Genomic DNA, 23,951 nt, shown 5'->3' with positions numbered 1-23,951 from the left:
ATTACCGTAAACACTAAAATATCACGTCGTCTTCTGCCTCGGCAGTAAGATCGGGCATGAGCTGGTCCTCCTCCGAGATGTGACGTTCCTGTTCTTTAAGTTTTCTGGCAGCGTTTTCTGCGTCTATTCTGGCGTTCTCCTCCTGTTTCTTCTCCTGGACTTTTTTCAACCGATAAAACTCCTCTCTGTCAAGCTCGTCCAGCTCCGAATTGATGTAGGAAATGGTGTTTTCTGTACGTGGGATGATGACATGCTCAATTGCGTTGACTCTTCTGTTGGTCACCTTGATCACCTCGTCCAGGATAACAAATGCCGTTTGCAAAGAGGCCAGGTCCACAAGTGTCTGCACACTCTTGGTGTACACGTCTTTAGCTCTCTGGACCTGCTGTCCTCCTCTTCCCAATCCAGTCATCTTGAAATCGTTAATGCTCTCGTCGATGTCAGCTTCGAACTGCGGCAAGTAAACTCCAGAAACGTTCTCTTGGCGAGCACGCACCTTGAATCTTGCTTTGTTAACAGACTCTTGAACCTGGTACCCAATGTTGCCACCGGTGGCGTACGAGACCTCTGCCAAAGAGAACGCAGCCGTCTGCATCACCCGTCCCATCTTTCTCTTGGCGTCGTCAATCCGTCTGGTGATATCTCTGAACCTCTTTGTCAAGGCCTCAGACTTACGCTTCAACAGCGAATGTCCCTGCTGAGCACCCTTCAGCTTACCTTTCATCAGACTCAACGTCATCCGAGTAGGGAACACTTGCTCTCTGGCCAGTTAGCATACAAATTGGCCGTTCTGGCGCTTATTAACTTACCGATTCGCAGACATGTTGTAAAGGTTTGTTGGTTACAATTATTATTTCTGGCTGCTTGTGCCGGGTAGTTTCATCAATGTCTATTTTTTCACGGCTGTGCAAGAACTTTATAAATATTTCAACCTTCATGTCTCTTGAGCTGGTGCGACCAGAGGACCTGGACACGGAGATTGGTGTCCAAAAACAGCCGTATTCGCTCGAGAAGTGGCTGGAGTATATTGGGAGGAAGAAAGAGCGGTCAAATGCGGAGCAAATCCAGCTATATCGCCGTGCTCTCTCGCGTTTACCAAACTCGTTTAAACTGTGGACGGGATATATCGATCTGTGCGAGTCTATTGCTCATCCGGGAGATACGAAGGAGCTAGTGCAGATCTATGAAACGTATGTGGCGAATTTGGGGGAATTCGTTGGCGCTTGGACCCGGTTTCTGGGCTTTCTGGTGAAAAACATCAATTTCCTAGACATCACTTACATTCGTCTGCAGTTCAACACTGCGTTGCGTTCGTTGAGCGTGGTGCAGAACTTTCCAATTTGGCGGTTGTTTATCGAGTTTGCGGATCTCGTGGGCGGGTTGACCAGTTTCAGCATCTACAAACGGTATTTTATTCTCCGTGCCAAGCTGGACAGTTATCCAGACTTGTTTGCAGATCTGCCGTCGTTGGACGAGACTGTTCAGAACTTGATTCAGACAACAGAGTCAGATACAGAGTTTCGTCAGGTCCAGGCGGTTATTGAACAAATTATAGCAAACGACCAGTTAATTCTCCAATTATCCATCTCGGAGCTGGAACTGTGCGAAAAGTACTGGGATCTGGTGTTGGAGTACGAGAGCGACGACCATGTTGTTCAAAAGACGTATCAGCATCTCACTGATAAGTTTCCTGACCAAAGGGTGCAGTTCCTAACGAGATTGGTCGACTACTACGAAACACAGGAAAAATACATTGCACTTGAGGACTTGTTGGAGACAGAAATAGCAGCCACGACGCGGTTGCAAGATTTCGTCGATATTTACAACGAGTATCTTGATGTGGAAGAGCGGCGCATCGACTTACTTGCGGAAAATATCGACCAGCATTCTGCAGAGCTAGAGGTGCAGATAGCACGGTTTGAAAAATTGGTGGCCAGAAGACCGTTGCTTGCGAGCGACACGCTTTTGCGCCATAACCCGAACGACGTGGCCGAATGGCAGCACCGGATCAGTCTCTACACCGACAAGAACGAGCAGGCGGACTGTTTTGCACGGGCAATGGATACCATCAACCCTGAAAAGATTGAACTGTCTGGTGTGTTTTCCAAGTTTTGGATCGAGTATTCCCAATTCTACGCTTCAAACGGCAATATCCCCATTGCCAGAAAGATCCTACAAACAGCCACCAAAGTTCCGTTCCGACACATCGACGACCTGGTGGAAATCTGGCTGTACTGGGCCGAATGGGAGCTGGACACAGATTACCATCAGGCAGTGAGAGTCATGCAGACCGCACTGGAACGGCCCAAATTTGACGGCAAGATCAGCTACCTGGACACCGCACTGAGCGCACAAACGCGGGTCCACAAGTCGTTAAAGCTCTGGGAGTTTTATTTGGACTTGGTGGAGAGTTCTGACGATACAGAGCAGGTCTGCACCGCATACAATAAGATGATCGATTTAAAGGTGGCAACAGTCCAGACGTTCTTGAATTACGCCAACTATCTTGAGGAAAAGTCCCTGATGGAGAAAAGTTTCCAAGTTTACGAACGTGGAGTGCTATTGTTTCAGTATCCAGTGGTTTTTGAGATATGGTCCGTTTATCTAACAAAGGCTCTTGAGTATCATGAAAAGCTTGGAATGGGACTCGAGAGAATACGCGATTTGTTCGAAGACTCCCTCAAAGGGTGTCCGCCAGACCAGGCCGAGTGGATATTCAATCAGTATGGTGGTTTTGAGGAAACCAAGGGATCCAAGCTGGTGGCTCTAAAAATTTACCAAAGAGCTATCGACTATATTCCAGCATATACCAAGAAACTGGAGCTTTACCAGACGCTTATCCCTAAAGTTTTTAAGTTCAAGAGCCCAGAAAGCGCCCGCGCGGTCTACCAACACGGTCTCGAGACAGTTTCTGTGAACACGCCTGGATTCCTCAACATTTTGGTCCAAGGGTTTGTTAACCTTGAGCTGCAACTTGGCCAAATCAAGAGATGCCGCGAGATCTACAAGTACGCTGCCGAACTCGTGTTCAAGTTTGGTAAACGCGAGAAGGACCTGGATGAGGTCTGGAACGCGTGGAAACAGTTCGAGGTCGATAACGGTACAGAGGAAAGCTACAAGCAGCTGCTACGGTTCAAAAGACACCTGGAGAATACCTCTGTCAACGTCAGACAGAAATCCCAGGAGTCGCTGGATTTCGTCAAAGGAGAAACCAGAGGCACAATGGTGTCCGCTACCGTGAACGATGCCGAGATCGATTTGGATCTTGACGATATAGAGTAATTGTCTAATTCATGAAAAACTATCCTCTATCCAGTTCTGGGTGCTCATCTGGCTGAGTCTGCTCAACGCACGTGCAAACGCAAACCGTTCTTCGTCCAAGTTTCCAAACATGGCTGCCTTTTTGGCGATCCTCTTGTCGAATCCGTGATTCTTAACCAAGTCGTCGTTCTCAAGAGCGTCGTTCACCTGCTCGTCTTTGTGGTCAAGCAACGAGTAGTCACCGTTGCCGATGTCTTCGGGCTCGACAAATATATCTGTGAAGGAAGCGGCGGCGGTGACGGCCAAACACCCGTGGCTATCATAAACGGCGTCGAGGAATGTGATGAATCTTCGCACTTTATCACGGACATTGACGCTCAGGTACGGAATATCTGTCACGATGAACGCTTTGTAGGAAGACGCCAGAGTCAGGTAATCGCCAGCGGCCAACGGCTGGCCACAGAGCTGGTCAAAGGTAAACATGGCAACATGTCCTGGAGAACTAACGGGGACAACCAAATCTCTTCCCCAGATTTTCAGCGGGACGTTCTCCTTCTTTGGATGGCCCTGGGCGAAAAACTCGTACCAGCTTTCAATGTGCTGCTGTTGTTGTTTGCGGGATATTTTCGAGTCGAACCTGATTCCTGGCTTTGGCGAGTAATACACCGAAGAAACAGGTTTAGGCACCTTTCTGTAGTCTGTGGGCGAATTCAGGTAGATCACATTGGTCACTCGCTTGATCAGCTGGATGCACGGAATGAACGATTCGCGTTGGATCCCGTTGATGTACAAGTCGTCCGGTGCTCTGTTCGAGGTTGCAAATAAAATTAAGCCATGGTCTGACCGCAAAACCAGGTTCAGCAGCCGTCTCAGAAGCATCGCGTCGGCAACATCCGTCACCTGGAACTCGTCAAAGCACAAAACAGTCGATTGCTGTGCCAATTCCCACGCCAACAACGGAATCACGTCCAGTTCCTGGTGGCCACCATGCTGATGTTTAAGTTCGTGCGATCGTTTGTGCAGGTTTTGCATGAACTGGTGGAAATGAACCCTCCGTTTGGTTAGATGTCCCGGAACCGTGTGGTAAAATAGGTCCATCAGCATGGTTTTACCGCACCCCACATCTCCATATAAATATATTCCATGCGGGACATTCACGGTTTCCGGCTCCTTGGCGTGAGATTTGCCGAACAGCGACCCAAACACCTTCGACAAACCCGTCTTGGGCGTGAGATCTTTGATATCCGGCTGCAAAACATCCGGCGGCTTGTATGCCAGCAATTCACCGTGGAGCCCCTCCAGACTCGTCAATATACCCCGCTGATACGAATCGTCCCGAAGCCGGTTCTCAGACACCAGCTGGTCGTATCTCTGCAACGGCGTGGTGCTCTGAAACCGGGAAGCGCTCAAAACGTGACGAATCAGGCGCTTACGACCCAATTGTGGTACACTAGTACGAAGAATCAACATACGAAATATTTTGACTCGGAGATTCTCCGGAAATTTGTTCTTTCAAGGGGTGGAAATATTCTCGTGCGGGGGTCCCCAAAAATAGCTCTAGTTGGGTCAAATATGTGGTTAGATGGTGTTCTTTCTATTACCACCTCAGTGGCACTCTCCTTCCGTTTATCGCTCCTAGATCCCTTGCTACTCGGCTCCGTGTCCGGGTAAATTATCGAGATCTAGAGAGCCTAGTAGCTTACGTCATCGGTGAGGTTTAAAAAATAATTTTTTTTGAATATTTTTATCAAATTATTTCAACCAGCTATGGATATTCACCGGTGTCGATTTGTGGATTATACGCCTCAAACGGTGACTTCTCTGGCATTCTCCCAGAGATCCACTACCGATATCAGTCCCAGAAACCTTTTACTAGCGGTTGGACGAGCAGACGGGTCGATCGAGCTATGGAATCCGCGAGGACGGCATACAAACTGGCTCAAACAGCACACAATCCCCGGAGGAAAGGGAAGATCGGTTGAAGGACTTGTCTGGTGCAGTGATGATATACACTCGCGGCTTTTTTCGATCGGAGGATCCACGTATCTGACCGAGTGGGACGTTTCCAAGGGAGTTCCTGTTCAGAACCATGACTGCAATGCCGGTGTGATTTGGTCTGTTGCGGCCAACCAGTCCCAATCCAAGATTGCTGTTGGATGTGAGGATGGATCTGTTGTGATAATAGACGTTTCTGGAGGCCCAGGAGTCATGGAGCACGAACGGATCTTACAAAGACAGCAGTCTAGAGTGTTGAGCTTGTGCTGGTATAAGGACGAGATGATCATTGGAGGATGTGCTGATGGCCGTATACGGTGTTGGGATGCTCAAGGGCAACTGGTGCACACTTTACGAGTTGACAAGTCCAAGACAGAGAGCACTCTGGTGTGGAGTGTCTATGTGGTTGCAAATTCCAGTCAGCTTGTTTCCGGTGATTCTACCGGTAGCGTCAAGTTCTGGGACTTGAAGCATTTTGTGTTGCAACAGAGCTTCAACGTTCACGAGGCCGATGTTCTTACGTTGACCGGAAACATGAACGGAACCACCGTTTTCAGTACCGGTGTGGACAGAAAAATATACCAGTTCCAACTAGTGGAAGCTGGCAAGAAATCACAGAAATGGATGAGCAGTTCGAACAGGCTGCTCCATGGAAACGATGTTCGTGCGATGACGGCGTACGAGTCGCGGAACCTCGATCTTCTGGTCAGTGGAGGAGTCGAGCGCGTGGTTGTTGTGCATTCGTCCAAGAACTTTCAGAACGGGATGGTGGTGAAGCTACCAATCAATGCTAATAATGTGATTATAAACGAGGAGCAACGGCTGCTGGTGATGTGGCAGGAACAGACCATCAAGGTTTGGAAGTTCTTGAACAATCAGGAGAAGCTTTTGGTTGCAAAGCTCACGCTTGCAGACCAGGAAAATATCACCGACGTTGCTATTTCCAAGAACGGACGGTACCTTGTTGTGGCAAGACTGAGTGTTGTGCGTATTTTCGAGCTGATCGAGACAGACACGGCCAAATTACAGGTTCTCAAAGTGCAAGCCTCGAAACTGGACGGTGTCGGTGCCAAGAAGGTGGCCATTTTGGACGAAAAAGCACAGATTTTGCTCGTTTCCAACGACAACGAGGTGACCTCCATTAAGTTCGACGTCAACGACGAAGATGAGGTGTCTGAGTTCGACGAGGAGCAGGAGTTGCTGGAGTACGACGTGGAGACCGAGTGCGAGCTGCTGCAAGTGAGTGCAGACTCGCAAGTGGCTGCATTTGCTAGCTATTCAGGCAAAATAGCATTGCTCGACACCGAGTCTGGCGAGACCCGTGTACTGGTCAGACTGAACGAGGTTCCAACTGCTCTACGGTTCAGCAGCAGAGACACGCTTCTAGTGGCCACATTGGACCACAAGCTTTACGAGTTTAACCTGGAAGGCGACCTGCACTCGGAATGGTCACGCAATAATAGCGAGAACATGCCCCAGGCTTTTGTGACGCTTCCAGGCCAGCCATATGGCATATTCGAGACAAACGACCGTTTCTGGGTCTACGGAACGAGCTGGCTAGCTTTCTTCGACTCCAAAACAGAGCTTCCGCAAAAACAGTCCAAGGGGAAGAAACGTAGCAGAAGCAAGCCAAACGGAACAGTCAATGGATCTAATGAGAACCACGAGGTGTCGGAAAAGACGTTCTGGTTCACCAACAAATACAAAAACTTGCTACTGGCCGACAGACTGTCTGAGGACGAGCTTGTCGTGGTGGAAAGACCTGTGGAGGAGATGCCTTCGCCGCCGGCATTCAAATTGGTCAAGTATAATATATAGTAATATTTATCCACCAAAAAGAGTATGAGAATTATTTTAATTGATGCGGACGGGGTGATTTGCGAGTTCTGGCAGAAACTGCTGCAAAGTCGCATCGGAGGGAGAGCGAAAAGTGTTGACATTGAGGTATTTCACGGGTATTTGGACGGACTGGACTTTTCTGTCTCTGAAGAGAGCGTTTTTGTATCTCCTGGGAACTCGTTTGGTGGAATGGGCGGAGGGTACGATAAGGCATTGGCAAGTCTTTTCGCCGAGGACGGGAATTGGCAGAACACAGACCGATTTGTTCGGGGCTGGATCAGCGCTAATAGCAGGGGTTACTCGAGTCCTGGTACAGCTCAACTGATTGAATTTAGCATGAACAGGTCGCAAGCGTGGAAGAAACATAGGAGTCGCACTCTGTTGCATCTTCCAACGATGGTTACTCCGGGGAAACTTGGTTTCACAAAATCTCAAACGTTTACAGCTGTTTTCGACTGGACGTGGCAGTGTCTGATAAAGATTCACCAGAAAAAAGAGCTGAAAGTTGCAGTTTTCACGGGAATGGGCACCGGCTACGGACAATTGGACAAAGAGACGGTTTGCAACGCGATGGTTTCTGCGATATTCATGTTTGCGGAAGGTTCTGGGGCCGAGGTTCCAAAGTTCTTGGAAAAAACAGTTACTGGTCTATCTTCTATATAATCTGAGCGAGATGCTTGCCGTGAGCGCCATGGCGGCAAAAATAAACACCATTGTCACCGAGTCGCTCACCGCCTCTCTGTAGATCTTGAGCACCTTGGTGGTGTATTTTGGGTCCAACCCGTTACGGACATAGAAGAAGTTGTCCATCAACGACTGGTAGATTTTCTCTCCGTCTGGTCTCTTCTTTTTAATGAAGTAGTGCCAAAGCTCTGTGCTGAGAACGGTTTTGTAGATGTTCAAGGTGATTCCTGCGCCGGAAACAGACCCAATTGATCGGAACAGATAGTTCATTCCGGTGACGGGAGCCTGGTGTTTTGCCCCGACTATTCCAACCACCATGATGAGCAGACTCACAAGGAACATTCCGTAGCCGAGTCCGCTAAGCGAGTAGCTGCCCGCGAGCAATGCGATCTTCCAGAGCACTCTGTCCTCGGGAGCAAATGCCGGCTTTGCGGTCAAACAGATGCTCAGACAGATAAAGCTACCTGAAAACACAGCCAGGAAACCGAGAATCGAGGTTCGCACGGCCTTGGCAACGATATCTTCGTCCTTGACGTCGGCGTTGTGTTTGAGCAGCCAGCCTGCAAATAGCGAGCCGAAAGAAACAAAAAACACTCCAAACCCGTTGAAAAGTCCCAGCTGCACAGAGTCCAGCCCGTGCACGGTTTGCAGGTAGATCGGGAGGATGAAGTTTGTTCCGTACATTGTCATGGAACCAAACATGGCGGTGAACGCGCCCAGTCGAAGCACCCCTTTGAAAGCAAACGGCGGGATGATATGGTCGGTTGCAAGTCTGGTTTCCACCACGTAGAACAGCAAACCGAAACTGAGCGCAGCAACAATGTAGACAACCGCCTGGGTGGACGAGGAAGCCGTGAAGAGCAGCAAAACGCTCGTAATCAGCAACGAAAGCGTGATGGATCCGCCAATGTCGATCTTCAAAAAGTTCTTTTTGGAGAACCGGTTCTTGAGCCGTTCCTCGGCGTCGGTGGTGTACTCATGAATATTTCGCGAGACCAGCAAAGCGGCAATGACCACCAACGGAACCTGCAAACCAAACATCCATCGCCATCCGTTTTTCCCGTCCACCCCCAAACACAGTCCACCAAGAACGGGGCCAACAAACTGGCCCAGTCCGTACATCAAATTGGCGTATCCTTGAAAGATTCCGCGCATTCTAAGAGGCACCACGTCGGTGACGATGATGGAGCTCAACGCCGAGATCCCGCCGCCGCCAATTCCCGCCAAAGCTCGGGCCATGGTGAATTGAGTCACAGATTTCGAACAGGCACACAGAAGACACCCGAGACCGAACCAGAACTGGGCAAAGAGCAGCGTGCTTCGACGGCCAAACAGCTCGCTCATTTTCCCCGTCAACGGCTGGAACACCGCGTTGGTGAGCAGATAACTCGTTCCGATCCACGCGATCCCGTTCGAGTCGTGCAGAAGCGAAGCAATGGTGTTTGCGGTGGTGGACACGATTGTGGTGTCTGCAGCGGACAAAAACGAGCCTGTCCAGAGCGAAATGATTATGATCGCCAAATTGGCCGGTAACGCAACCTCTGTCGACGATACAGGCGCCGGAGGCAGCAGCTGCGACCGTTCTGTTGGTGTTCCGGGACCATGCATTTTGGAAAATAAAGATAAACTAAATTACGTAAGATAAAACTAAAATTAAACGGTAGCAAGAGCAGATAGATATAAAAGAGTCTAGTGTTTTGATCTGGCGTCCACCATTTTGACGTACGATTTTTTGGTAGCTAGACGCCAGGACTTGCCCCATTTGAGCAGCGGCAGACTCAGGAACATGAAAAATATGTTCAGCACCGCCAGAGCAATGTATGTGTTTTCTGTTCCTGACCGATCAAGCCACGGCGAGCAGGCAAAGGTGAAGATGCATCCAATGAGGTTGTTGATGACCTCGACGGCCACCAGAGTCTCAAGAATTAGTTGGTCGTAAGTTCCTATCACGTACAGCATGGCCAGGTTGCCGGCAGACGAGTACAGATACGAGATCATTCCAAGTCCAACGTAGATGATGCGCCAGTCCAGATCTCTTGCCACGCCGAAACCAAACATCAGCAGTCCGACAGAGCCGATGATCCCCGACAAGAACGCGAAAAAGAGCCGGAACTCAGACTCCACGATACCGTTGTTTTTTCTGGCCACCCAGAGAACGAAGTAATCGGTCAAGGATCCGGCGTAGATGCAACCGATAAACGAGCCGATCAGACACGGCACGTTCATCAGTGCAACTCTGGTGTCTGAGTAATTGAACGGGTCTGAGTATAATGCTGTGTCCTGGGTTGTAAGGTAGAACGTCAAAATGGCATCTTGGAAGCCCCAAATGAGTCCAGCAAATAAAACCGGTGGAAACCACAGACAGTTGATGTTGGAGATAAGCAACTGGACGTATTTTTTGAGAAACCCCAGAACGGAGTAGTTCTTAAGCGCTGGAAAAAACATCCTGCGTTGTGGGATTGAAAGCTGTGTGTCGTGGTAGCCGAAATCGTCGTCCATGTCGTTGCTGGTGATTCCCAAAGTTTGCAAACTTTGGTTAAGAGTGAGGTTTTGAGAGTGGTATGCGAATCTAGTGTAATCGAAGTAGTCTTCCTCGAGCACAAACGTGATAATCAACAGCAGGATGCCACTTGTGATGGCTCCCGACCATCCGACCCAGCGGAAGTCGGAGTCTCTGGCAATCAAGTTGGCAGCAAGTGGACCCAAGTATGTTCCAAAAGCAGTGGCCAGGATGTAGATTGTCACCACGGCACCCAATTGGTGTCTAAAGAAAATGCTGCTCAAACTGAGCTGGACCTGGGCCTCGGTTGCTCCCTCGGCAAACCCAACAAGGATCTGCGATCCAAATGCGTCGCCTGTGTGCTGTATTTTGGCATACCAGATTGAGCCGGCAAGCGCAAATAGCAGTCCCAACAAATATGTCACTTTGCGGCCACACAGGGATGCCAGAGGTGCATACAACCATGTTGACAGCGCGATCGACACAAACAATAGCCCGGCAGAGTTGTTAAGCGCATCGTAACTTATACCGGTGAGAGTGTTGATGGATCCTTGCGGTGCCGAGGCATCGTTGGCTATGGCCGATGTGAATGCAGTGATAAGGATCAACAAAAAGAAATGGATGCCTTTCCTCCACTGAGGCCAATTGAACGGGTCGTTAACTGAGTTAGACGGTTGTGGTAGAAGAATTACACCGTACTTGGACTTGAGGTCAGGAATGTCTTCGAGCGGCGTATTTTTGTCATAGCGATAGTGCGAAGGGCCGAACTTCTGTACTCGCTGTCGACTCACCATGGCCGACGTGTAGATAGAGTACGTCCCGGGCACATATTGCGGGTGATGGATATCGGTGTATTTCTCCATGTGATTAGAAAAAATTTACTGGCATTGTAATTACTGGGGCTTTCTGGGCAGTGCAGATAAGAAACATTAGGAAGCAGCAGCTTTACCTAACTTTGGGTGGATATTATCTAATATAATTTCCAAGAGAAAGCTGGAACAATTTGTCTAGAACTTCATGTCCGTTTGATTTCACCCCGTCGTGCAAGAACTCGCTAGTGATTACCCGTTTGAATGGGAAAATCGTCTCGTTGGCCAGACTCAGCTCTGTGCTCACATACTGATCGTCGTAGAACACCATGCAATAGATAGGCAACTTGGCTGGGGTGAATGTTTTTAGTGTTTCGATGTTCCAAATTTGGCGCCAGTCTGTGGTGCTGTGCAAGAGATCCAGCAATGGCTTCAAAGACTGCAACCGGTGGTAGTCGTTGCACAGCTCTGAATAGTGGTGTTCACTCGTGAAGAAAAATTTGTCGCCATACAACTGCTTTTTCACCCGCTCAACGGTCCAGTTGGTGCTCTTCCCCGGCCCGTTCATGTAAATATTCTCCTGGTACAGGAAATGGAGCAGGTTGGTCTCAAAACCCGAGCAGTTCTGCAGAAGCTCGAGCGTTTTGTACGATAATTGGCCCGTCGAGTCCAGCTCAAGAGTCATGGTGGTGACCAGCTTGTGCACAAACGTGAACCCACCACTAGCACCAAAATACGTGCCCAGATGCTGGAACCGGTTACGGCTAAGTGTACCGCCATTTGGCAGCGTCGGACAACTGGTTGCAAGATAGTCGAGGATTCTGGCTATGCGATGTTCATCGTTCGGAAACTCGGCATAATACTCCAGGGTCTTTCTCTTTGTTGCGGTCAGATTGTTGGTAGCAACCTGTTCCACAGTGCCCGTCAAAGGTGGGAGTCCTCCGGTGATGAAAACTTTTTTTATCGAGTCCGGAAACCGAGAACAATAGCACGTTGAGCAAAACCCTCCGTACGATTGGCCCAACAGCGACCATTTCTGCTCACCGAGCAGAATTCGCCTTATCTGCTCGCAATCATTAACGATAGAGTCGGCACGAAACAGATTCAAAAACTCTAATTGTTCTTCCGGCGAATCAAAACTCGTCAGCTTTGATAATTGCAACGGGCTCGAAAGTCCTGTTCCTCTCTGGTCCAATAGAATAACCGTATACCCCTTATCTAGCAGCGCTGATAGATACGTGGGAACAGTTCCGACCACGGGGAATGCTGACTCATATCCAGGACCCCCTTCCAGATACAGGAATACCTTATCAATATTGTCGAGAAGATCCGTTTGATAACAGAACGAGATCTGATCGGAATGCCGGTTATTCACCAGCTTGACGCATATGTCTATGGAGGTTTCCGGATTGCTATAATCGAGGGGCAATTGGAATTTCAAAATTGACACCTTAATGCCGTCCACCACGTAGGTGTCCACAGCTTCAAATGACATTGGGTGTTTTACTAAATCTCCAGCGGACTTTTTCTCTACTTCCAGCAGAAGCAAATAATTAGCGTCGATAGACGCGTCGATCAATATAGTCACATGCAAACATTGCGGAGTAACTTACTTAGCCATGGATTGTATCAACAGTATAGTGAACGCGTCGAAGAATGCGGTGATCTACGGCTACAGAGTGCGGTTTATTCACACGATCGCGGTACAGGCGAGCTCGCTCGACCGAAATCAGCAGCTGACAGACCAACTAGTGCGCAAAATCCTAAAATCTGTCAGACTCGGGCTCGACCACGGCAAAGTGCTCGCTCTTTTCGCCATCATATACAAATCGATCCAGCTGAGTTTATCCAAGACCAGCACAAAGGACCCAGACGCGCTCGCAACGCATTTCCTCGGAGGACTTGTTGGCGGCGTGCTGGTGTACGGAGGTGTTTTGAATAGCAAGTTTAAAGGATTAGTGAATGAAGGGGTAGCGACACAGATCACGTTGTACTGCATGTCGCGGGTCATATTGGCTATTGGGAAATGGTTTGGACGGATTCTGGAGAAACGCGGTGGTCTGCGTCGGTCGCAGGTTCAAAAGTTTGGCTGGCGAGCCACAACAGGAGCAGTGTGGGGGCTGTTGGTTGTTTTTTACGCGGCAGACAAAAATTTGTACTTGCAACCGGCTCTGCGAAGAAGTCTGGACTTCCAGTTTGGTGACGCGATCTACAGTTGGCTCGAGGCGTTCAACTATTCGCGATAAGCGCACAAACTTACCCGGTGAACCGGCCAACTATGGCTGCGAGCCCAAATATTTATTTTAATTAAAGTTCGCGAAAAAAAACTACCTAGTTTCACCCTCATGATAACCCATGACAAGAAGAATCTTATGAAGTCCACCACGGACCGGCCATTGCGGTTTGCGTTGTTGGGGCCTCATAACTCTTCCAAGTCTTCGATCGTTTCCATAGTGAGCAGCCACAAGTCTCTGGGCAACTACTATCCCACGATCCAGAATTCTCCAACCTTGCTACAATTTCAGCCGTCCAACCAGCGAACAAGAGCGCTTCTGGATGTGAACATCACATACAAGGAGCTTGAGGAGCTTCATCTGGTGGATTCGCCCGATATTCAGCTCACCGATGTGGTGATCTCGGCCGTGAAAAAGACACAGTCCAAGAATACCTCCTCCGAAAGCGTTTTGGCTCGGACACTCAACTACTACGACCTGGACTATTCCGGCATCGATGGTTCGGCGTCTCCGCTCTCGTCTCGGATGTCTCCGTTGCAATTTGGCAGCATGCATAGTCCGTTTAATTCCCCGTACGAAAGAGCCGGGATGCATTCGATCTTGGGCACTCCTGAGACCGACCTGGAAGGAGGTCCCCAGCCATATACCACGCCGATCTTGTTGGAGCTGATCGACACGCCCGGTGTGCAGCCAGACGACCTGATTCCGTTTCTGGAGCGGTCGTTGGACAGTCGACTGGCCAGAGACGTGCTGCGCAACCTTGCAGAGGACAACGACGGTGAATTGGGCCGTGCTCGTGTCAAACCCTTGTTGATCGGGTCTGGAATTAGCGATCTCAACGGAACCATGGACGGATATCTGATCTGTTATAGCTGTGTTCCCGAAACGCAGATGGATTCTCCTCCGCCGAGCTACTACGAGGAAGACATCCCGCAGCCATCGGCGCCGTTGCAACCGTTGGAGATCGTCAAGGCCATCAAAACAACATTGGAAGACGCTTGGAAAGAGTACCTCAGGTACCACCACAATTGGGAGGTTGGAAAGGAGTACGATGTGTTCTCTTTGAACAGATCGCTAAAGACATTATGGAGCAAATCGAAAATCGCCCAAACCGACCCAGAAGCAACATATTTACCGCCAATTACGATAGCAGTTACACATTGCGATCACGAGCTTGCGTCGCCGGTTCTAATCGAAGAAGGCCGCAAATTGGCTGCTCAATGGGGATTTGCGTTCGTGCAGGTGGAATGTCCTTTTGAAAATTGGAAAAATGTGGAAGAATGCATAGGACTCATGATAAGAGAAAGCATAGAGTCCCAATTGGCAGCTGGTAGGCCAGGCGCGCTTAAACGAGCCAAGTAATTTGCAATATATACTTGTCGGTAACCCAATCCCGGTTACCCGGTCCGCATAGAGCTACCCCGTTTGTAGCAGCACCTTTTTTTTGTCTCAAATTTTGGCTGTGTTATTTAGCCTTGAAGCTTTTTCCTCCCTCCAGAGATAAGAAGTATTGTCATTCTATGTCTTTCTTCTCACGATTACAGTCTGGGTTCAAAGCCCAGGATGCGGATGAGGTGTCGAACGTGGCAGATCAGCTGTCGCAGCCCGCGTCTCTCCATAATTTGCATGTCGAGGTGGTCACTTTGAAGGACTATAAAAAAGCGGCAAAGACGCTTCAAATCGCGTTCAAAGACGACCTTTACGTGAACTTCCTAACGAGCGGTATCAGCGACGACCGTTTGAGGAAACAGATGAATCTGGCACTTTTCGAAGCAACGGTGTATTCGACGATTTTGCAAGGTCTTGTTGTTGCAGTGCGAGATTCGGAACTGGAGCAGAAGATCCCAGACGCTCCGTTCTTGGCCGTGGCCTGTTTCGAGAAGCCTGAGAAGGCCAGTGCGCCCCGCGATCAGTCGATCATGAACTATTTGTGGTCGATGTACCAAGGTGGCTACCTCAAGTTTATGTGGTTGGCCAACAAAGAGACTAGACAGCGAGTTTTAGAGGAACAGAACGAGCTTTTGCATTCGTTCAGGGCCGATGTTTTGGGCCCCGAGCTTGAGAAATCGTGGTACCTGTCGGATATCGGAGCCATTCCTAGAGGAAGAGGTAAAGGACTTGCTCGACGTTTGATCGATTACGTGACGCATTATTACATTGATCCGTACAAACAGAGCGGTGGAGACGGTAGCGATTCGGACTCGGACGACGAGAACGGCCCGGTGCAGTCTGGATTCGACGCAAACGAGGAGTCTTTGTTGGATTCGGAGATCCAGTCGTACAACTTTGACTTTGACTTACAATCGGACACATTCACGGATTATTCTGGCTATTCATCAGCCAGTTCCGACGCTTCTTCGGCCCATTCGTCGTGGTACTACGACGAGGACCGCGACATCTTGGCCGAATACGACCAGCGCAAGAGCGGCGGACGCCAGATCGGTGCTCCGCTGTATTTGGAAAGCTCGCACCCTCGAAACCGCAAGATTTACCAAAAACTGGGTTTCACTTATGTGAAGACAGTCAAGGTTGCCGACGTGCTGGACTTCGAGGGTAACAAGAGAACCTTGACCTTAGACTTGATGGTGCGAGGAGTTAAGGGAGCCAAATGGCAGCCCCAAGACTCCTAACTTAAGGCTTGGATAGGTTAGGCAATTCAGGCAGGTCTGGCACTTTGGGGAACAAGGTTCCTTCGGACAGTTTCTTCATTGTTTGCTGGTGCTTTATCTTTTTATAGTGCTGTTGAAGTCTTGCTTTATAAAAAACCGAGTCTAGCTCGTATTTTTTAAACGACTTGATAAACGTTTGCAAATTGGCCGTGTTTGTAGCGGATTCTTTCTTTAGATCGGACAATTGTTGTTTGAGGTCGTCCTGCGAGGCCTCTTCTTTCTGTTTCCAGAGGTAATCTTTAACTATGGCGAATTGAGAGGTTTGCTGGTCCAGTTTGTGCTGGCAAGCGGCGAGTTTCTGGTTTGAGGCGAGTTGTTTCTGAACCAACTCCTGGTGCTCTGTTTCTTTTGAGCCGGATTGGTCGGCATATTGAACGGTACAGAATTGTTTGTCACCGAGATGCGATTCGCACACGTAGAAAAAATCCGGACCCGACACCAGCACAGCCGAGGTTGCCTTGAAGCACACCACGCAGGGCCTGGAGTCCTTGGAACCCACTTTACGCAGCTGGTAAAGGTTCTGGAACGGTTGGGACATTTAAAAATGTTGCCTAAATTCCAAAAGGTACGGATGTTCCTGGTACCCAGGTCTAATCAACGTGCCTGGCCCTAAAAGTATGAGGCGATATGAAAAACCCATCTTCTGCACATTATACGTGATCTATATAAGCATTATTGCATGACGAATGGCGTTGTACATTTACTGACGACCCACACGCAAGCGACCAAACAATATATCTTTTCGAAAAAATCGTTCGTTTTGGGTAATTTCGCAGGCAGCGTGCAGGTCACACGCACAATTCGGACGGATTAATTTGCTCAAATTTCACGGCCCGGGCGAAGCGTCACGAATCCAGCAGGGCCTTCGCCCCCAGGCCAGGGGAAATTCACAGGAATTCAGGCACAGCACAGCGGAGAATTTTTCTCTCCCAACGCATTCTGCAGTCGAAATCTATTTCGCTTACTATTTTTGGTCCCTATAAAAACATCATCATTTCCCCTCCCCCCTGTTCCGTTTTTTTCAGTAGACAACACATGCCTAAAAACTCCTCCACCAAAAAGCACAAGGGCCGTATTTTCCAGTGCGTGGGCTACGACAACTGCTCCATGTCCTTCACCAGGTCCGAGCACTTGGCTCGCCACATTAGAAAGCACACCGGTGAGCGTCCGTTCAAGTGCGAACACTGTGCTCGTAGATTCTCCAGACTGGACAACTTGAGACAACACAAACAAACAGTCCACATTTACGAGAACTTCATTCTCACCTATCCTGGTGAGAAGGTCAACGTTAGAATGAAATCTGAGGAAACTGAACAGCATTCCGTGCCTGTTCCTGGCCCCGTTTCAAAAGTGCCTGCCGTGGTGCAACAGGGGGCAATGCTCCCGCCACCCCGCAGAAGCATTCTCCTTGCTAATAACAACGAATTCCGCCCCCACCTGTCCAACAAACCGGGCCCTATTCTTGTGCAAAACTCCAACTTCTCCCCTCATGGTTCTCAACTCCCTACTCCAAAGTCGAGCGCTGTCCAACCTACCTCTGCTCCTACAAGCAGAGTCAACTCTCCTCACTCGGTCTCCTTCATTATGAACAACTACAATACACCTGTGTCCGCAGGTACCCCAACCAATACCAAGAACTGGCTGAGCAACGTGCTTAATACCCAGATGGCCACTCCGGACTCGGCTGCTGCGCACACCCTTGCCACTATGGGAATGCCCCACACCCCTTCCTCGTCTTACAGACTACCTGCCCTCAACGAATTGGGCATCTAATAATACATACGATACACGATAGTAATTAATATTTACGCTGCATTTCACCATAATTATCTCCAGCACACACCCCAATTTTTTATCCTTGGTGTGTGCTGTGTGTTTTGTTTTTTTTTCACAACTCTCGTAAATCTCATTTACCCGGCCCTGGTACTTGCCACCAAAAATATAAACATTCAAATAATAAACATTTGTTTACCTATTTGTTTTAAAGCTTCTTCCATCTTAATATGTCTGGTAAAGTTCACGGAGGAAAAGGAAAGTCCGGGGCCAAAGAGAGCTCCCTCAAATCGCAGAGCCACTCTGCCAGAGCCGGTCTCCAGTTCCCGGTCGGAAGAATTAAGAGATACTTGAAAAAACAAGCCCAATCTAAAATCAGAGTTGGATCGAAATCCGCCATCTACCTTGCCGCAGTGTTAGAGTACTTGACCGCAGAGGTGCTCGAGCTGGCCGGAAATGCCGCTAAAGACTTGAAAGTGAAGAGAATTACCCCAAGACATTTGCAATTGGCTATCAGAGGAGACGAGGAACTTGACACCTTGATCAAGGCCACCATTGCATACGGTGGTGTGCTTCCTCACATCAACAAGGCTCTTCTTCTCAAGGTTGAGAAAAGTAAGGGTCGTGGCGAGTAGGCCACTTCTTTGTATACTATAGTGTGTGTATGTTAAGCGTGATTATTCTATTTGAGTACGTGTCCGTAGCTGAGCGACCGTCTGGCTGTTGACCTGGATGGTGTAGGAGTTGCTTCCTGCGCGGGTGGCCGGTAACACGGTCCAGTCCGGCGGAATGAACGCGTTTCGTGGTATATTGATGGTTGTTTTCTCCTTCTGTTTCGGACGGTCTTCAAACACGTTCCGGCGACAGGTAGGACAAACATGAGACCGTCCAAGCCAGCTTTTCAGGCATCCGTAATGTAGAACGTGGCCACAGTGGAGTTTTTTCGGCGCCATTCGATGGTTCTTATCAGCTATAATTTCCATATCGTCTCTGCAGATAATGCAGATATCGTCCCGTTCGAGATCGGACTCGGAGGCATTGAGGACGTTGTTCTTGAGGTTTCTGGCAGCCTTCACCAGGTACAGGATGTCCTTGAACTGTTTCACGAGCCGGGCAATTGAGGTGTACATGTCTCTTGCAAAGTTGACAGGCAACCGGTGTGCGTAGATGAGTCCGACAAAGAGGAACAGCACAGAGACTCCCTTGATGAGATTCAGAATGAAGGACCCGATCTTGGACAGCCAGATTTTGGACTCCCACGCGTCTTCTTCTGGGTTCCGGTTCAGATAGATCAGTTCTATCAGGTTTAATGCAAAATTCCATGTTGAATCCAGGATGTTGAGGTACACCACGAAGAAGTCGAGCCCGAAGATCAGAAACACGTCGGCCGAGTGGATAAACGACCGGTTGATGCAGGACCTGACGATCTTGTTGTCGAGGTATATGAACAGGACCAGCACGGCGATGTTTCTATTGAAGACGGTGCTGCGGAGGGTTCTTTTTTGCTGGATGAGCATCTCTAGACGGTCTTCGAGGATCCAATGGAAACATTTCATAAACAACAGGCCGCTGGCCAGCACTCCCAACAGCAAAGTGTTCTCCTTGCGGTGCACGGCCACAGTCATGAGCATGTTTGTGATCATGAACCAGGACCGTTCGTAGATATGTTCCATCTCGATGATTCGCAGCTCGCCAAACAGAAGCACCTGAAGCAGTTTCCCCACGGTGATTGCCATGACAAGAAGCCAGTTGCCTATGGCCATCAAATGAGGCCCGCGACACATCTTCATTCCGGCCGAGTAGTAGTTCGGCCGCTCCAACAGCGCGTCGTACACCATGTACGCGGCCATTGCCGAGCTGAGCAGCGCGTACAGGGCGAATTTCACATGGAGGATCATGGCTTGTCCCAACGACACAGAAAATTAGGTGGCGGACAAGAGACAAAAAAAATTAGGCTGTGTTGTTTGTGGACAGGGCAATATGAGTTCGATAGCATTAAAGCTCACGACGCTGTTTGTTCGGCAGATCGCGAAGCCGATCGCCAACACCATCAAGTCGGAGGCCAAGAACCACCAGGGGTTCAAGGTGACGTGTGTGCGGGTTGCGCAGTACTTCCATTTTCTGGACGAACGGCTCAAGACATCGTTGATGGGCAGCAAGGCGCGGCAGATCCGGCCGTTGAACGAGGCCAAGGCAATCCAGAACGGCGCAGAGATTCTGTCTGAGACGTTCATCTTCAGCGTGGCCGCGGGGGCCCTTTTGTACGAGTCCAATAGACAACGGGTCAAGGAGAAGAACCGCAAGGAGGGCATGGAGAGCGACGTGCGCAGGATGGAGGAGGAGATCGCGGAGCTGCGCGAGGTGGTCAAGCTCATTGGCGGCGACAAGCTGGTCAAGGCGGTGGAAACGAAAAATGACAACCCGGAGCTGGTGATGCCCGTTTCCAAGGGCCAACCTCCAAACCTGGTGGGGGAAATCAAGCGGGAAAAACAGGTTTTACGAGAACAGGAGCTTAAAGACTCCGATAGCGCGGATAAATAGACATGCATGTACATAGAGGACGGATAACTGGTCATTCTAGAAACCCCAGATCGCGCAGGAGCGAGTCTCCTTCTTCCAGGGCGCTGGATGATCCGGACCCGTGCAGGCCTTCGCGGACTTTGTTGATCGCCTTGAGGTATTGCAACATGGTTAGATCGCCAGCGTAGTTCACCTTCAATGTGTGCTCGAGCTCGTAAAATTGGGTGTGTTGCCCGGCAACGGTTAGTTCCCATAGCAACGCCATCACATACATGGCCAGATGTGTTTTCGACCCGGACTTGAACAACGGCGCCGTGTTGAGCTTGAGAAAATGCTGTGTTTGGTAGTCCCTCTTGTCGAGATCGTCCTCGAGCCGCTCATCGACCTCGTTATCGATCACCTGATACGGATACCGGCCAGTGATCTCGGACAATTTATTATCGTGCGTCGCGTCCAAAAAGCGCAGGAACCGGTATATCTTTGGCTGGTAGCGCCTAGCAACCTGTTGTGTGGACCTGCTGCGAGCCGCAACCGGGTCGTTCTCGCACCCGGTCTCTTTTTCGTTCAGGCGGTGCAAAATCTCGACCCCCACAGGCCACATCTCTCGGGTGTCGGTGCCATACACCCTGATCAGCAAGGCAAACGTGCGGTAGCTGGTCTCCCACCGGCCTTGCAGCAGGTTGATGTGCAACAGGGTGTTCAACATCCTTACATGGCTCTGGAGCGAGCCCTTGGCGTGCACGTGACTGCGCGTGATTCCGGTCCGGGGTGAAATCATCTCGTCGCCACAGATAAGCGTCTGTAGATCTGGATCTGGGGGTTGCGAGGCCCGTGGTTTGGCAACGGGCGAGTGGTTGACCAATGAGGGGCTTGGGGTTTGGACCCAGCGTTCGAACGAGGATTCCAGGATCCCGTTGCGTTTGTTTGCGTTTTTCGGTCTGTTTGCCGGATTAAACACCCGCGCGCGCGCATCGGCCGCGACCTGCTCGGCAGCGTACCGCGCAGCCTTTCGTGCGAGCAAGATCCGCTGCCTATTGGCGAAATCAGAGTCAAGTCCGCAAGAGTAGTTGGAAAAAGCCATAGCTATATTTTTCTCGCGATTTCCGCTTTTGTACACGCACGAACATGTTATCTAGAAGACTGTGCATTCCTTCCAATTACTCATCCTTGTGTATTTCACGGTCCATGTCTCTTCCATCCCACAATCCATATTTCCAAGTTGGCGGCAAGGACATTTGGTCTTTGATCAACGAAACGGCAGCTGCTGCCGAGCAGGAATCTGGCCGCAAGAACGCTAACCTTGGCCAAGGGTTCTTTTCGTACTCTCCTCCCGACTTTGCGATCGAGGCCGCCAAGAACGCTCTGGACGTTGCTGGCAACAACCAGTACGCTCCGGCCAAAGGACGGCCCAGCCTGGTGCAAGCGATCATCGACACCTACTCTCCAGCGTACGGCAGACAGCTGACCAAGGACGAGGTTTTGGTCACCACGGGGGCCAATGAGGGCATGCTGTCGTGTTTCTTTGGGTTCATTGCGCCGGGAGACGAGGTGATTGTGTTCGAGCCGTTTTTCGACCAGTACATCTCCAACATCGAGATGCCTGGTGGAAAAGTCAAGTATGTGCAATTGCACCCGCCAGCGGACTTTGACAAGCGCACCGTGAGCGGCGACGAGTGGACGATCGACTGGAACGAGCTGGAGGCTGCCATCTCGCCAAAAACAAAGATGATCGTGCTCAACACCCCGCACAACCCGATCGGCAAGGTGTTCAACAAACAGGAGCTGCAACGGATCGGCGACCTGGCCGTGAAACACAACTTCCTGATCCTGTCGGACGAGGTTTACGAGAACCTGTACTACAATGACTTCACAAGAGTCGCTCTGTTGAGCCCGGAGATCGGGAAAAGAACAGTCACCGTTGGCTCTGCCGGTAAAACGTTTGCTGCCACGGGCTGGCGTGTTGGCTGGCTGATCGGAGACAAGGAGGTGATCCAGTACTGCGCTTTGGCCCACACACGGATCTGTTTCAGTACACCAAACGTGATGCAAGAGGCCACTGCCCAGGCGCTTCAATTGGCAAGAACCAACGATTACTACGAAAAAACCAGAAAAGAGTATATCAACAAGTATAAAATCTTTACGGCTGTGTTTGACGAGCTGGGATTGCCATACACGGTGGCAGACGGAGGATACTTCCTATTGGTGAATCTCAAAAAGGTGGAGATCCCCAAGGACGCTGAACTTCCTAAGGAGATCGAGCACAAGCCTCGCGACTTCAAACTTGCGTTCTGGCTCATCAAGCAGTTTGGTGTGGTTAGTATCCCACCTTCCGAGTTCTATCTGCCTGGGAACGCACACGTGATCGAGGACTGTCTTCGTTTTGCTGTTTGTAAGGACGATTCGGTGCTGGAGGAGGCAGTCGAGAGACTGCGGTTGCTCAAGGCTTATATCAAATAGATGAGTAGTTTAACATTGACATCCGTCAGCGGACTCTTGATTATTCATGGCCACGTCGATCATCTGGACTTTATCGTTTTCCAAAGCTTGATCTGTGTTTTCGTCCTGTAGTTCGGGAAGTAGCTTGGCCACTTTTTTGAACAGGTTCTTGACGTTGTATCCGTTTTTCGAACTGGTTTCGATGAAGAAGTTGCATCCCAGCTTCTTGCACAGACTTTCTCCTTCCTCGTTGGCGATTATTTTGTTATCCAGGTCCGATTTGTTACCAACAAGAATAATCAACACATTAGACCCGCGCTCCTGCTTGACGTAGTCGAACCATTTGTTCACGTTTTGAAACGACTCCTTGTTTGTGATATCGTACACGATGATCGCCACGTTCGAGTCTCGGATGTAGCTTGGAATCAGCGACCGGAATCGCTCTTGTCCAGCAGTGTCCCACAACTGGAGACGGATGGTCTTGTCGTCCAAATACATGGTTTTCGAGAGGAAATCGATTCCAATTGTGGCTGCGTAGTGCGCGTCGAACGTGTCGTACATGAAACGGGTGATGAGCGAGGTCTTCCCCACTCCCTGGTCGCCCAGAAACACGATTTTATATTTGGTCAGCATCTCCGCTGTTAAGAAAAAATAAATACTTATTGCAAAGAGGCAAAATTAGGTAATAGGACGTCTTATGGACGGGGCTGGCGGAGGGAACGGTAGATGTTGGAAATACCAGACTTGAAACAAGACGTGCGAGCACTCGATCAACTACTAATACGCCTTGTCTACCACTACACTTCTATATCGTTCGCTCTATTTGTATATCTACGTTGTGGGAACCATCAACAAGAAACACTAATGGGGGGTTCATTTCTTGCCGCTCTTCTTGATTCCCCCGCCAACCAACGGACCCTTGCCCGAGGCCTTGGCAGCCATCTCCTTGCGGGCCTTCTCGGCCTCCTTCTGCTTCTGCTTGAACGCCAGATCTTCCTCGTCGAAATCCTGAACCTTCTTCTTTGGAGCCTTCAGTGCTATCATTGTTAGTACTTCAGTAGGAAGGCAACGGTTTCTCCTCAACGTCGAAACTAGGAGATTGTTCACTATCCATTTTTAATCATCATTGTGTACTTACGCTTGGCTTTTCCTCCTTGTCTTCCAGACATGTTATTTATAAAGAGAGCAAAAATTTTCAAGCACAATTTTTGGCTTTTCTACTGGTGTGCAC

At 49.7% G+C, this 23,951-nt stretch overlaps 24 protein-coding genes across 24 annotated transcripts; 12 read left to right on the top strand and 12 right to left on the bottom strand.

Moving 5' to 3' along the window:
• Nucleotides 1-13: 13 nt before the first annotated feature.
• OGAPHI_001884 (uncharacterized protein) lies at nucleotides 14-739 on the bottom strand (the record flags this gene model as incomplete). Its single annotated transcript, XM_046202693.1, has 1 exon — nucleotides 14-739. One exon carries the CDS (start codon nucleotides 737-739, stop codon nucleotides 14-16), a length of 726 nt encoding a protein of 241 aa, XP_046062544.1.
• Nucleotides 740-936: 197 nt separating this feature from the next.
• Nucleotides 937-4,255, top strand: OGAPHI_001883 (uncharacterized protein; the record flags this gene model as incomplete). The annotated part of the gene is made up of 3 exons (XM_046202692.1): nucleotides 937-3,278; nucleotides 3,549-3,918; nucleotides 4,055-4,255. 3 exons carry the CDS (start codon nucleotides 937-939, stop codon nucleotides 4,253-4,255), a joined length of 2,913 nt encoding a protein of 970 aa, XP_046062543.1.
• On the bottom strand, nucleotides 3,292-4,731 carry OGAPHI_001882 (uncharacterized protein; the record flags this gene model as incomplete). The annotated part of the gene is made up of 1 exon (XM_046202691.1): nucleotides 3,292-4,731. One exon carries the CDS (start codon nucleotides 4,729-4,731, stop codon nucleotides 3,292-3,294), a length of 1,440 nt encoding a protein of 479 aa, XP_046062542.1.
• Nucleotides 4,732-5,028: 297 nt separating this feature from the next.
• On the top strand, nucleotides 5,029-7,074 carry OGAPHI_001880 (uncharacterized protein; the record flags this gene model as incomplete). Its single annotated transcript, XM_046202689.1, has 1 exon — nucleotides 5,029-7,074. One exon carries the CDS (start codon nucleotides 5,029-5,031, stop codon nucleotides 7,072-7,074), a length of 2,046 nt encoding a protein of 681 aa, XP_046062540.1.
• OGAPHI_001881 (uncharacterized protein) lies at nucleotides 5,343-5,546 on the bottom strand (the record flags this gene model as incomplete). The annotated part of the gene is made up of 1 exon (XM_046202690.1): nucleotides 5,343-5,546. The coding sequence occupies one exon, from the start codon at nucleotides 5,544-5,546 to the stop codon at nucleotides 5,343-5,345; it is 204 nt and encodes a 67-aa protein (XP_046062541.1).
• A 24-nt stretch (nucleotides 7,075-7,098) lies between the features above and the next one.
• Nucleotides 7,099-7,758, top strand: OGAPHI_001879 (uncharacterized protein; the record flags this gene model as incomplete). The annotated part of the gene is made up of 1 exon (XM_046202688.1): nucleotides 7,099-7,758. One exon carries the CDS (start codon nucleotides 7,099-7,101, stop codon nucleotides 7,756-7,758), a length of 660 nt encoding a protein of 219 aa, XP_046062539.1.
• OGAPHI_001877 (uncharacterized protein) lies at nucleotides 7,744-9,387 on the bottom strand (the record flags this gene model as incomplete). Its single annotated transcript, XM_046202685.1, has 1 exon — nucleotides 7,744-9,387. The coding sequence occupies one exon, from the start codon at nucleotides 9,385-9,387 to the stop codon at nucleotides 7,744-7,746; it is 1,644 nt and encodes a 547-aa protein (XP_046062537.1).
• Nucleotides 8,536-9,312, top strand: OGAPHI_001878 (uncharacterized protein; the record flags this gene model as incomplete). Its single annotated transcript, XM_046202687.1, has 1 exon — nucleotides 8,536-9,312. The coding sequence occupies one exon, from the start codon at nucleotides 8,536-8,538 to the stop codon at nucleotides 9,310-9,312; it is 777 nt and encodes a 258-aa protein (XP_046062538.1).
• Nucleotides 9,388-9,468: 81 nt separating the features above from the next.
• OGAPHI_001875 (uncharacterized protein) lies at nucleotides 9,469-11,073 on the bottom strand (the record flags this gene model as incomplete). Its single annotated transcript, XM_046202683.1, has 1 exon — nucleotides 9,469-11,073. The coding sequence occupies one exon, from the start codon at nucleotides 11,071-11,073 to the stop codon at nucleotides 9,469-9,471; it is 1,605 nt and encodes a 534-aa protein (XP_046062535.1).
• OGAPHI_001876 (uncharacterized protein) lies at nucleotides 9,737-10,665 on the top strand (the record flags this gene model as incomplete). The annotated part of the gene is made up of 2 exons (XM_046202684.1): nucleotides 9,737-9,782; nucleotides 10,262-10,665. The coding sequence occupies 2 exons, from the start codon at nucleotides 9,737-9,739 to the stop codon at nucleotides 10,663-10,665; spliced, it is 450 nt and encodes a 149-aa protein (XP_046062536.1).
• Nucleotides 11,074-11,245: 172 nt separating the features above from the next.
• On the bottom strand, nucleotides 11,246-12,583 carry OGAPHI_001874 (uncharacterized protein; the record flags this gene model as incomplete). The annotated part of the gene is made up of 1 exon (XM_046202682.1): nucleotides 11,246-12,583. One exon carries the CDS (start codon nucleotides 12,581-12,583, stop codon nucleotides 11,246-11,248), a length of 1,338 nt encoding a protein of 445 aa, XP_046062534.1.
• Nucleotides 12,584-12,707: 124 nt separating this feature from the next.
• OGAPHI_001873 (uncharacterized protein) lies at nucleotides 12,708-13,334 on the top strand (the record flags this gene model as incomplete). Its single annotated transcript, XM_046202681.1, has 1 exon — nucleotides 12,708-13,334. One exon carries the CDS (start codon nucleotides 12,708-12,710, stop codon nucleotides 13,332-13,334), a length of 627 nt encoding a protein of 208 aa, XP_046062533.1.
• Nucleotides 13,335-13,433: 99 nt separating this feature from the next.
• On the top strand, nucleotides 13,434-14,684 carry OGAPHI_001871 (uncharacterized protein; the record flags this gene model as incomplete). The annotated part of the gene is made up of 1 exon (XM_046202679.1): nucleotides 13,434-14,684. The coding sequence occupies one exon, from the start codon at nucleotides 13,434-13,436 to the stop codon at nucleotides 14,682-14,684; it is 1,251 nt and encodes a 416-aa protein (XP_046062531.1).
• OGAPHI_001872 (uncharacterized protein) lies at nucleotides 13,805-14,170 on the bottom strand (the record flags this gene model as incomplete). The annotated part of the gene is made up of 1 exon (XM_046202680.1): nucleotides 13,805-14,170. One exon carries the CDS (start codon nucleotides 14,168-14,170, stop codon nucleotides 13,805-13,807), a length of 366 nt encoding a protein of 121 aa, XP_046062532.1.
• A 158-nt stretch (nucleotides 14,685-14,842) lies between the features above and the next one.
• Nucleotides 14,843-15,952, top strand: OGAPHI_001870 (uncharacterized protein; the record flags this gene model as incomplete). Its single annotated transcript, XM_046202678.1, has 1 exon — nucleotides 14,843-15,952. The coding sequence occupies one exon, from the start codon at nucleotides 14,843-14,845 to the stop codon at nucleotides 15,950-15,952; it is 1,110 nt and encodes a 369-aa protein (XP_046062530.1).
• A 1-nt stretch (nucleotide 15,953) lies between these two features.
• On the bottom strand, nucleotides 15,954-16,529 carry OGAPHI_001869 (uncharacterized protein; the record flags this gene model as incomplete). The annotated part of the gene is made up of 1 exon (XM_046202677.1): nucleotides 15,954-16,529. One exon carries the CDS (start codon nucleotides 16,527-16,529, stop codon nucleotides 15,954-15,956), a length of 576 nt encoding a protein of 191 aa, XP_046062529.1.
• Nucleotides 16,530-17,026: 497 nt separating this feature from the next.
• Nucleotides 17,027-17,764, top strand: OGAPHI_001868 (uncharacterized protein; the record flags this gene model as incomplete). Its single annotated transcript, XM_046202676.1, has 1 exon — nucleotides 17,027-17,764. One exon carries the CDS (start codon nucleotides 17,027-17,029, stop codon nucleotides 17,762-17,764), a length of 738 nt encoding a protein of 245 aa, XP_046062528.1.
• A 230-nt stretch (nucleotides 17,765-17,994) lies between these two features.
• On the top strand, nucleotides 17,995-18,399 carry OGAPHI_001867 (uncharacterized protein; the record flags this gene model as incomplete). Its single annotated transcript, XM_046202674.1, has 1 exon — nucleotides 17,995-18,399. One exon carries the CDS (start codon nucleotides 17,995-17,997, stop codon nucleotides 18,397-18,399), a length of 405 nt encoding a protein of 134 aa, XP_046062527.1.
• A 42-nt stretch (nucleotides 18,400-18,441) lies between these two features.
• OGAPHI_001866 (uncharacterized protein) lies at nucleotides 18,442-19,662 on the bottom strand (the record flags this gene model as incomplete). Its single annotated transcript, XM_046202673.1, has 1 exon — nucleotides 18,442-19,662. The coding sequence occupies one exon, from the start codon at nucleotides 19,660-19,662 to the stop codon at nucleotides 18,442-18,444; it is 1,221 nt and encodes a 406-aa protein (XP_046062526.1).
• OGAPHI_001865 (uncharacterized protein) lies at nucleotides 18,932-20,305 on the top strand (the record flags this gene model as incomplete). Its single annotated transcript, XM_046202672.1, has 3 exons — nucleotides 18,932-19,044; nucleotides 19,386-19,563; nucleotides 19,739-20,305. The coding sequence occupies 3 exons, from the start codon at nucleotides 18,932-18,934 to the stop codon at nucleotides 20,303-20,305; spliced, it is 858 nt and encodes a 285-aa protein (XP_046062525.1).
• A 31-nt stretch (nucleotides 20,306-20,336) lies between these two features.
• OGAPHI_001864 (uncharacterized protein) lies at nucleotides 20,337-21,365 on the bottom strand (the record flags this gene model as incomplete). The annotated part of the gene is made up of 1 exon (XM_046202671.1): nucleotides 20,337-21,365. One exon carries the CDS (start codon nucleotides 21,363-21,365, stop codon nucleotides 20,337-20,339), a length of 1,029 nt encoding a protein of 342 aa, XP_046062524.1.
• Nucleotides 21,366-21,409: 44 nt separating this feature from the next.
• OGAPHI_001862 (uncharacterized protein) lies at nucleotides 21,410-22,741 on the top strand (the record flags this gene model as incomplete). Its single annotated transcript, XM_046202669.1, has 1 exon — nucleotides 21,410-22,741. The coding sequence occupies one exon, from the start codon at nucleotides 21,410-21,412 to the stop codon at nucleotides 22,739-22,741; it is 1,332 nt and encodes a 443-aa protein (XP_046062522.1).
• Nucleotides 21,442-21,714, bottom strand: OGAPHI_001863 (uncharacterized protein; the record flags this gene model as incomplete). Its single annotated transcript, XM_046202670.1, has 1 exon — nucleotides 21,442-21,714. One exon carries the CDS (start codon nucleotides 21,712-21,714, stop codon nucleotides 21,442-21,444), a length of 273 nt encoding a protein of 90 aa, XP_046062523.1.
• Nucleotides 22,742-22,750: 9 nt separating the features above from the next.
• On the bottom strand, nucleotides 22,751-23,764 carry OGAPHI_001861 (uncharacterized protein; the record flags this gene model as incomplete). The annotated part of the gene is made up of 2 exons (XM_046202668.1): nucleotides 22,751-23,310; nucleotides 23,638-23,764. The coding sequence occupies 2 exons, from the start codon at nucleotides 23,762-23,764 to the stop codon at nucleotides 22,751-22,753; spliced, it is 687 nt and encodes a 228-aa protein (XP_046062521.1).
• Nucleotides 23,765-23,951: the final 187 nt, after the last annotated feature.

This window comes from Ogataea philodendri (genome assembly GCF_020536065.1).
Source record: "Ogataea philodendri strain CBS6075 chromosome Unknown scaffold1, whole genome shotgun sequence".
NCBI lineage: Eukaryota > Fungi > Ascomycota > Pichiomycetes > Pichiales > Pichiaceae > Ogataea > Ogataea philodendri.
This window is presented reverse-complemented; position numbering and strand designations above follow the sequence as displayed.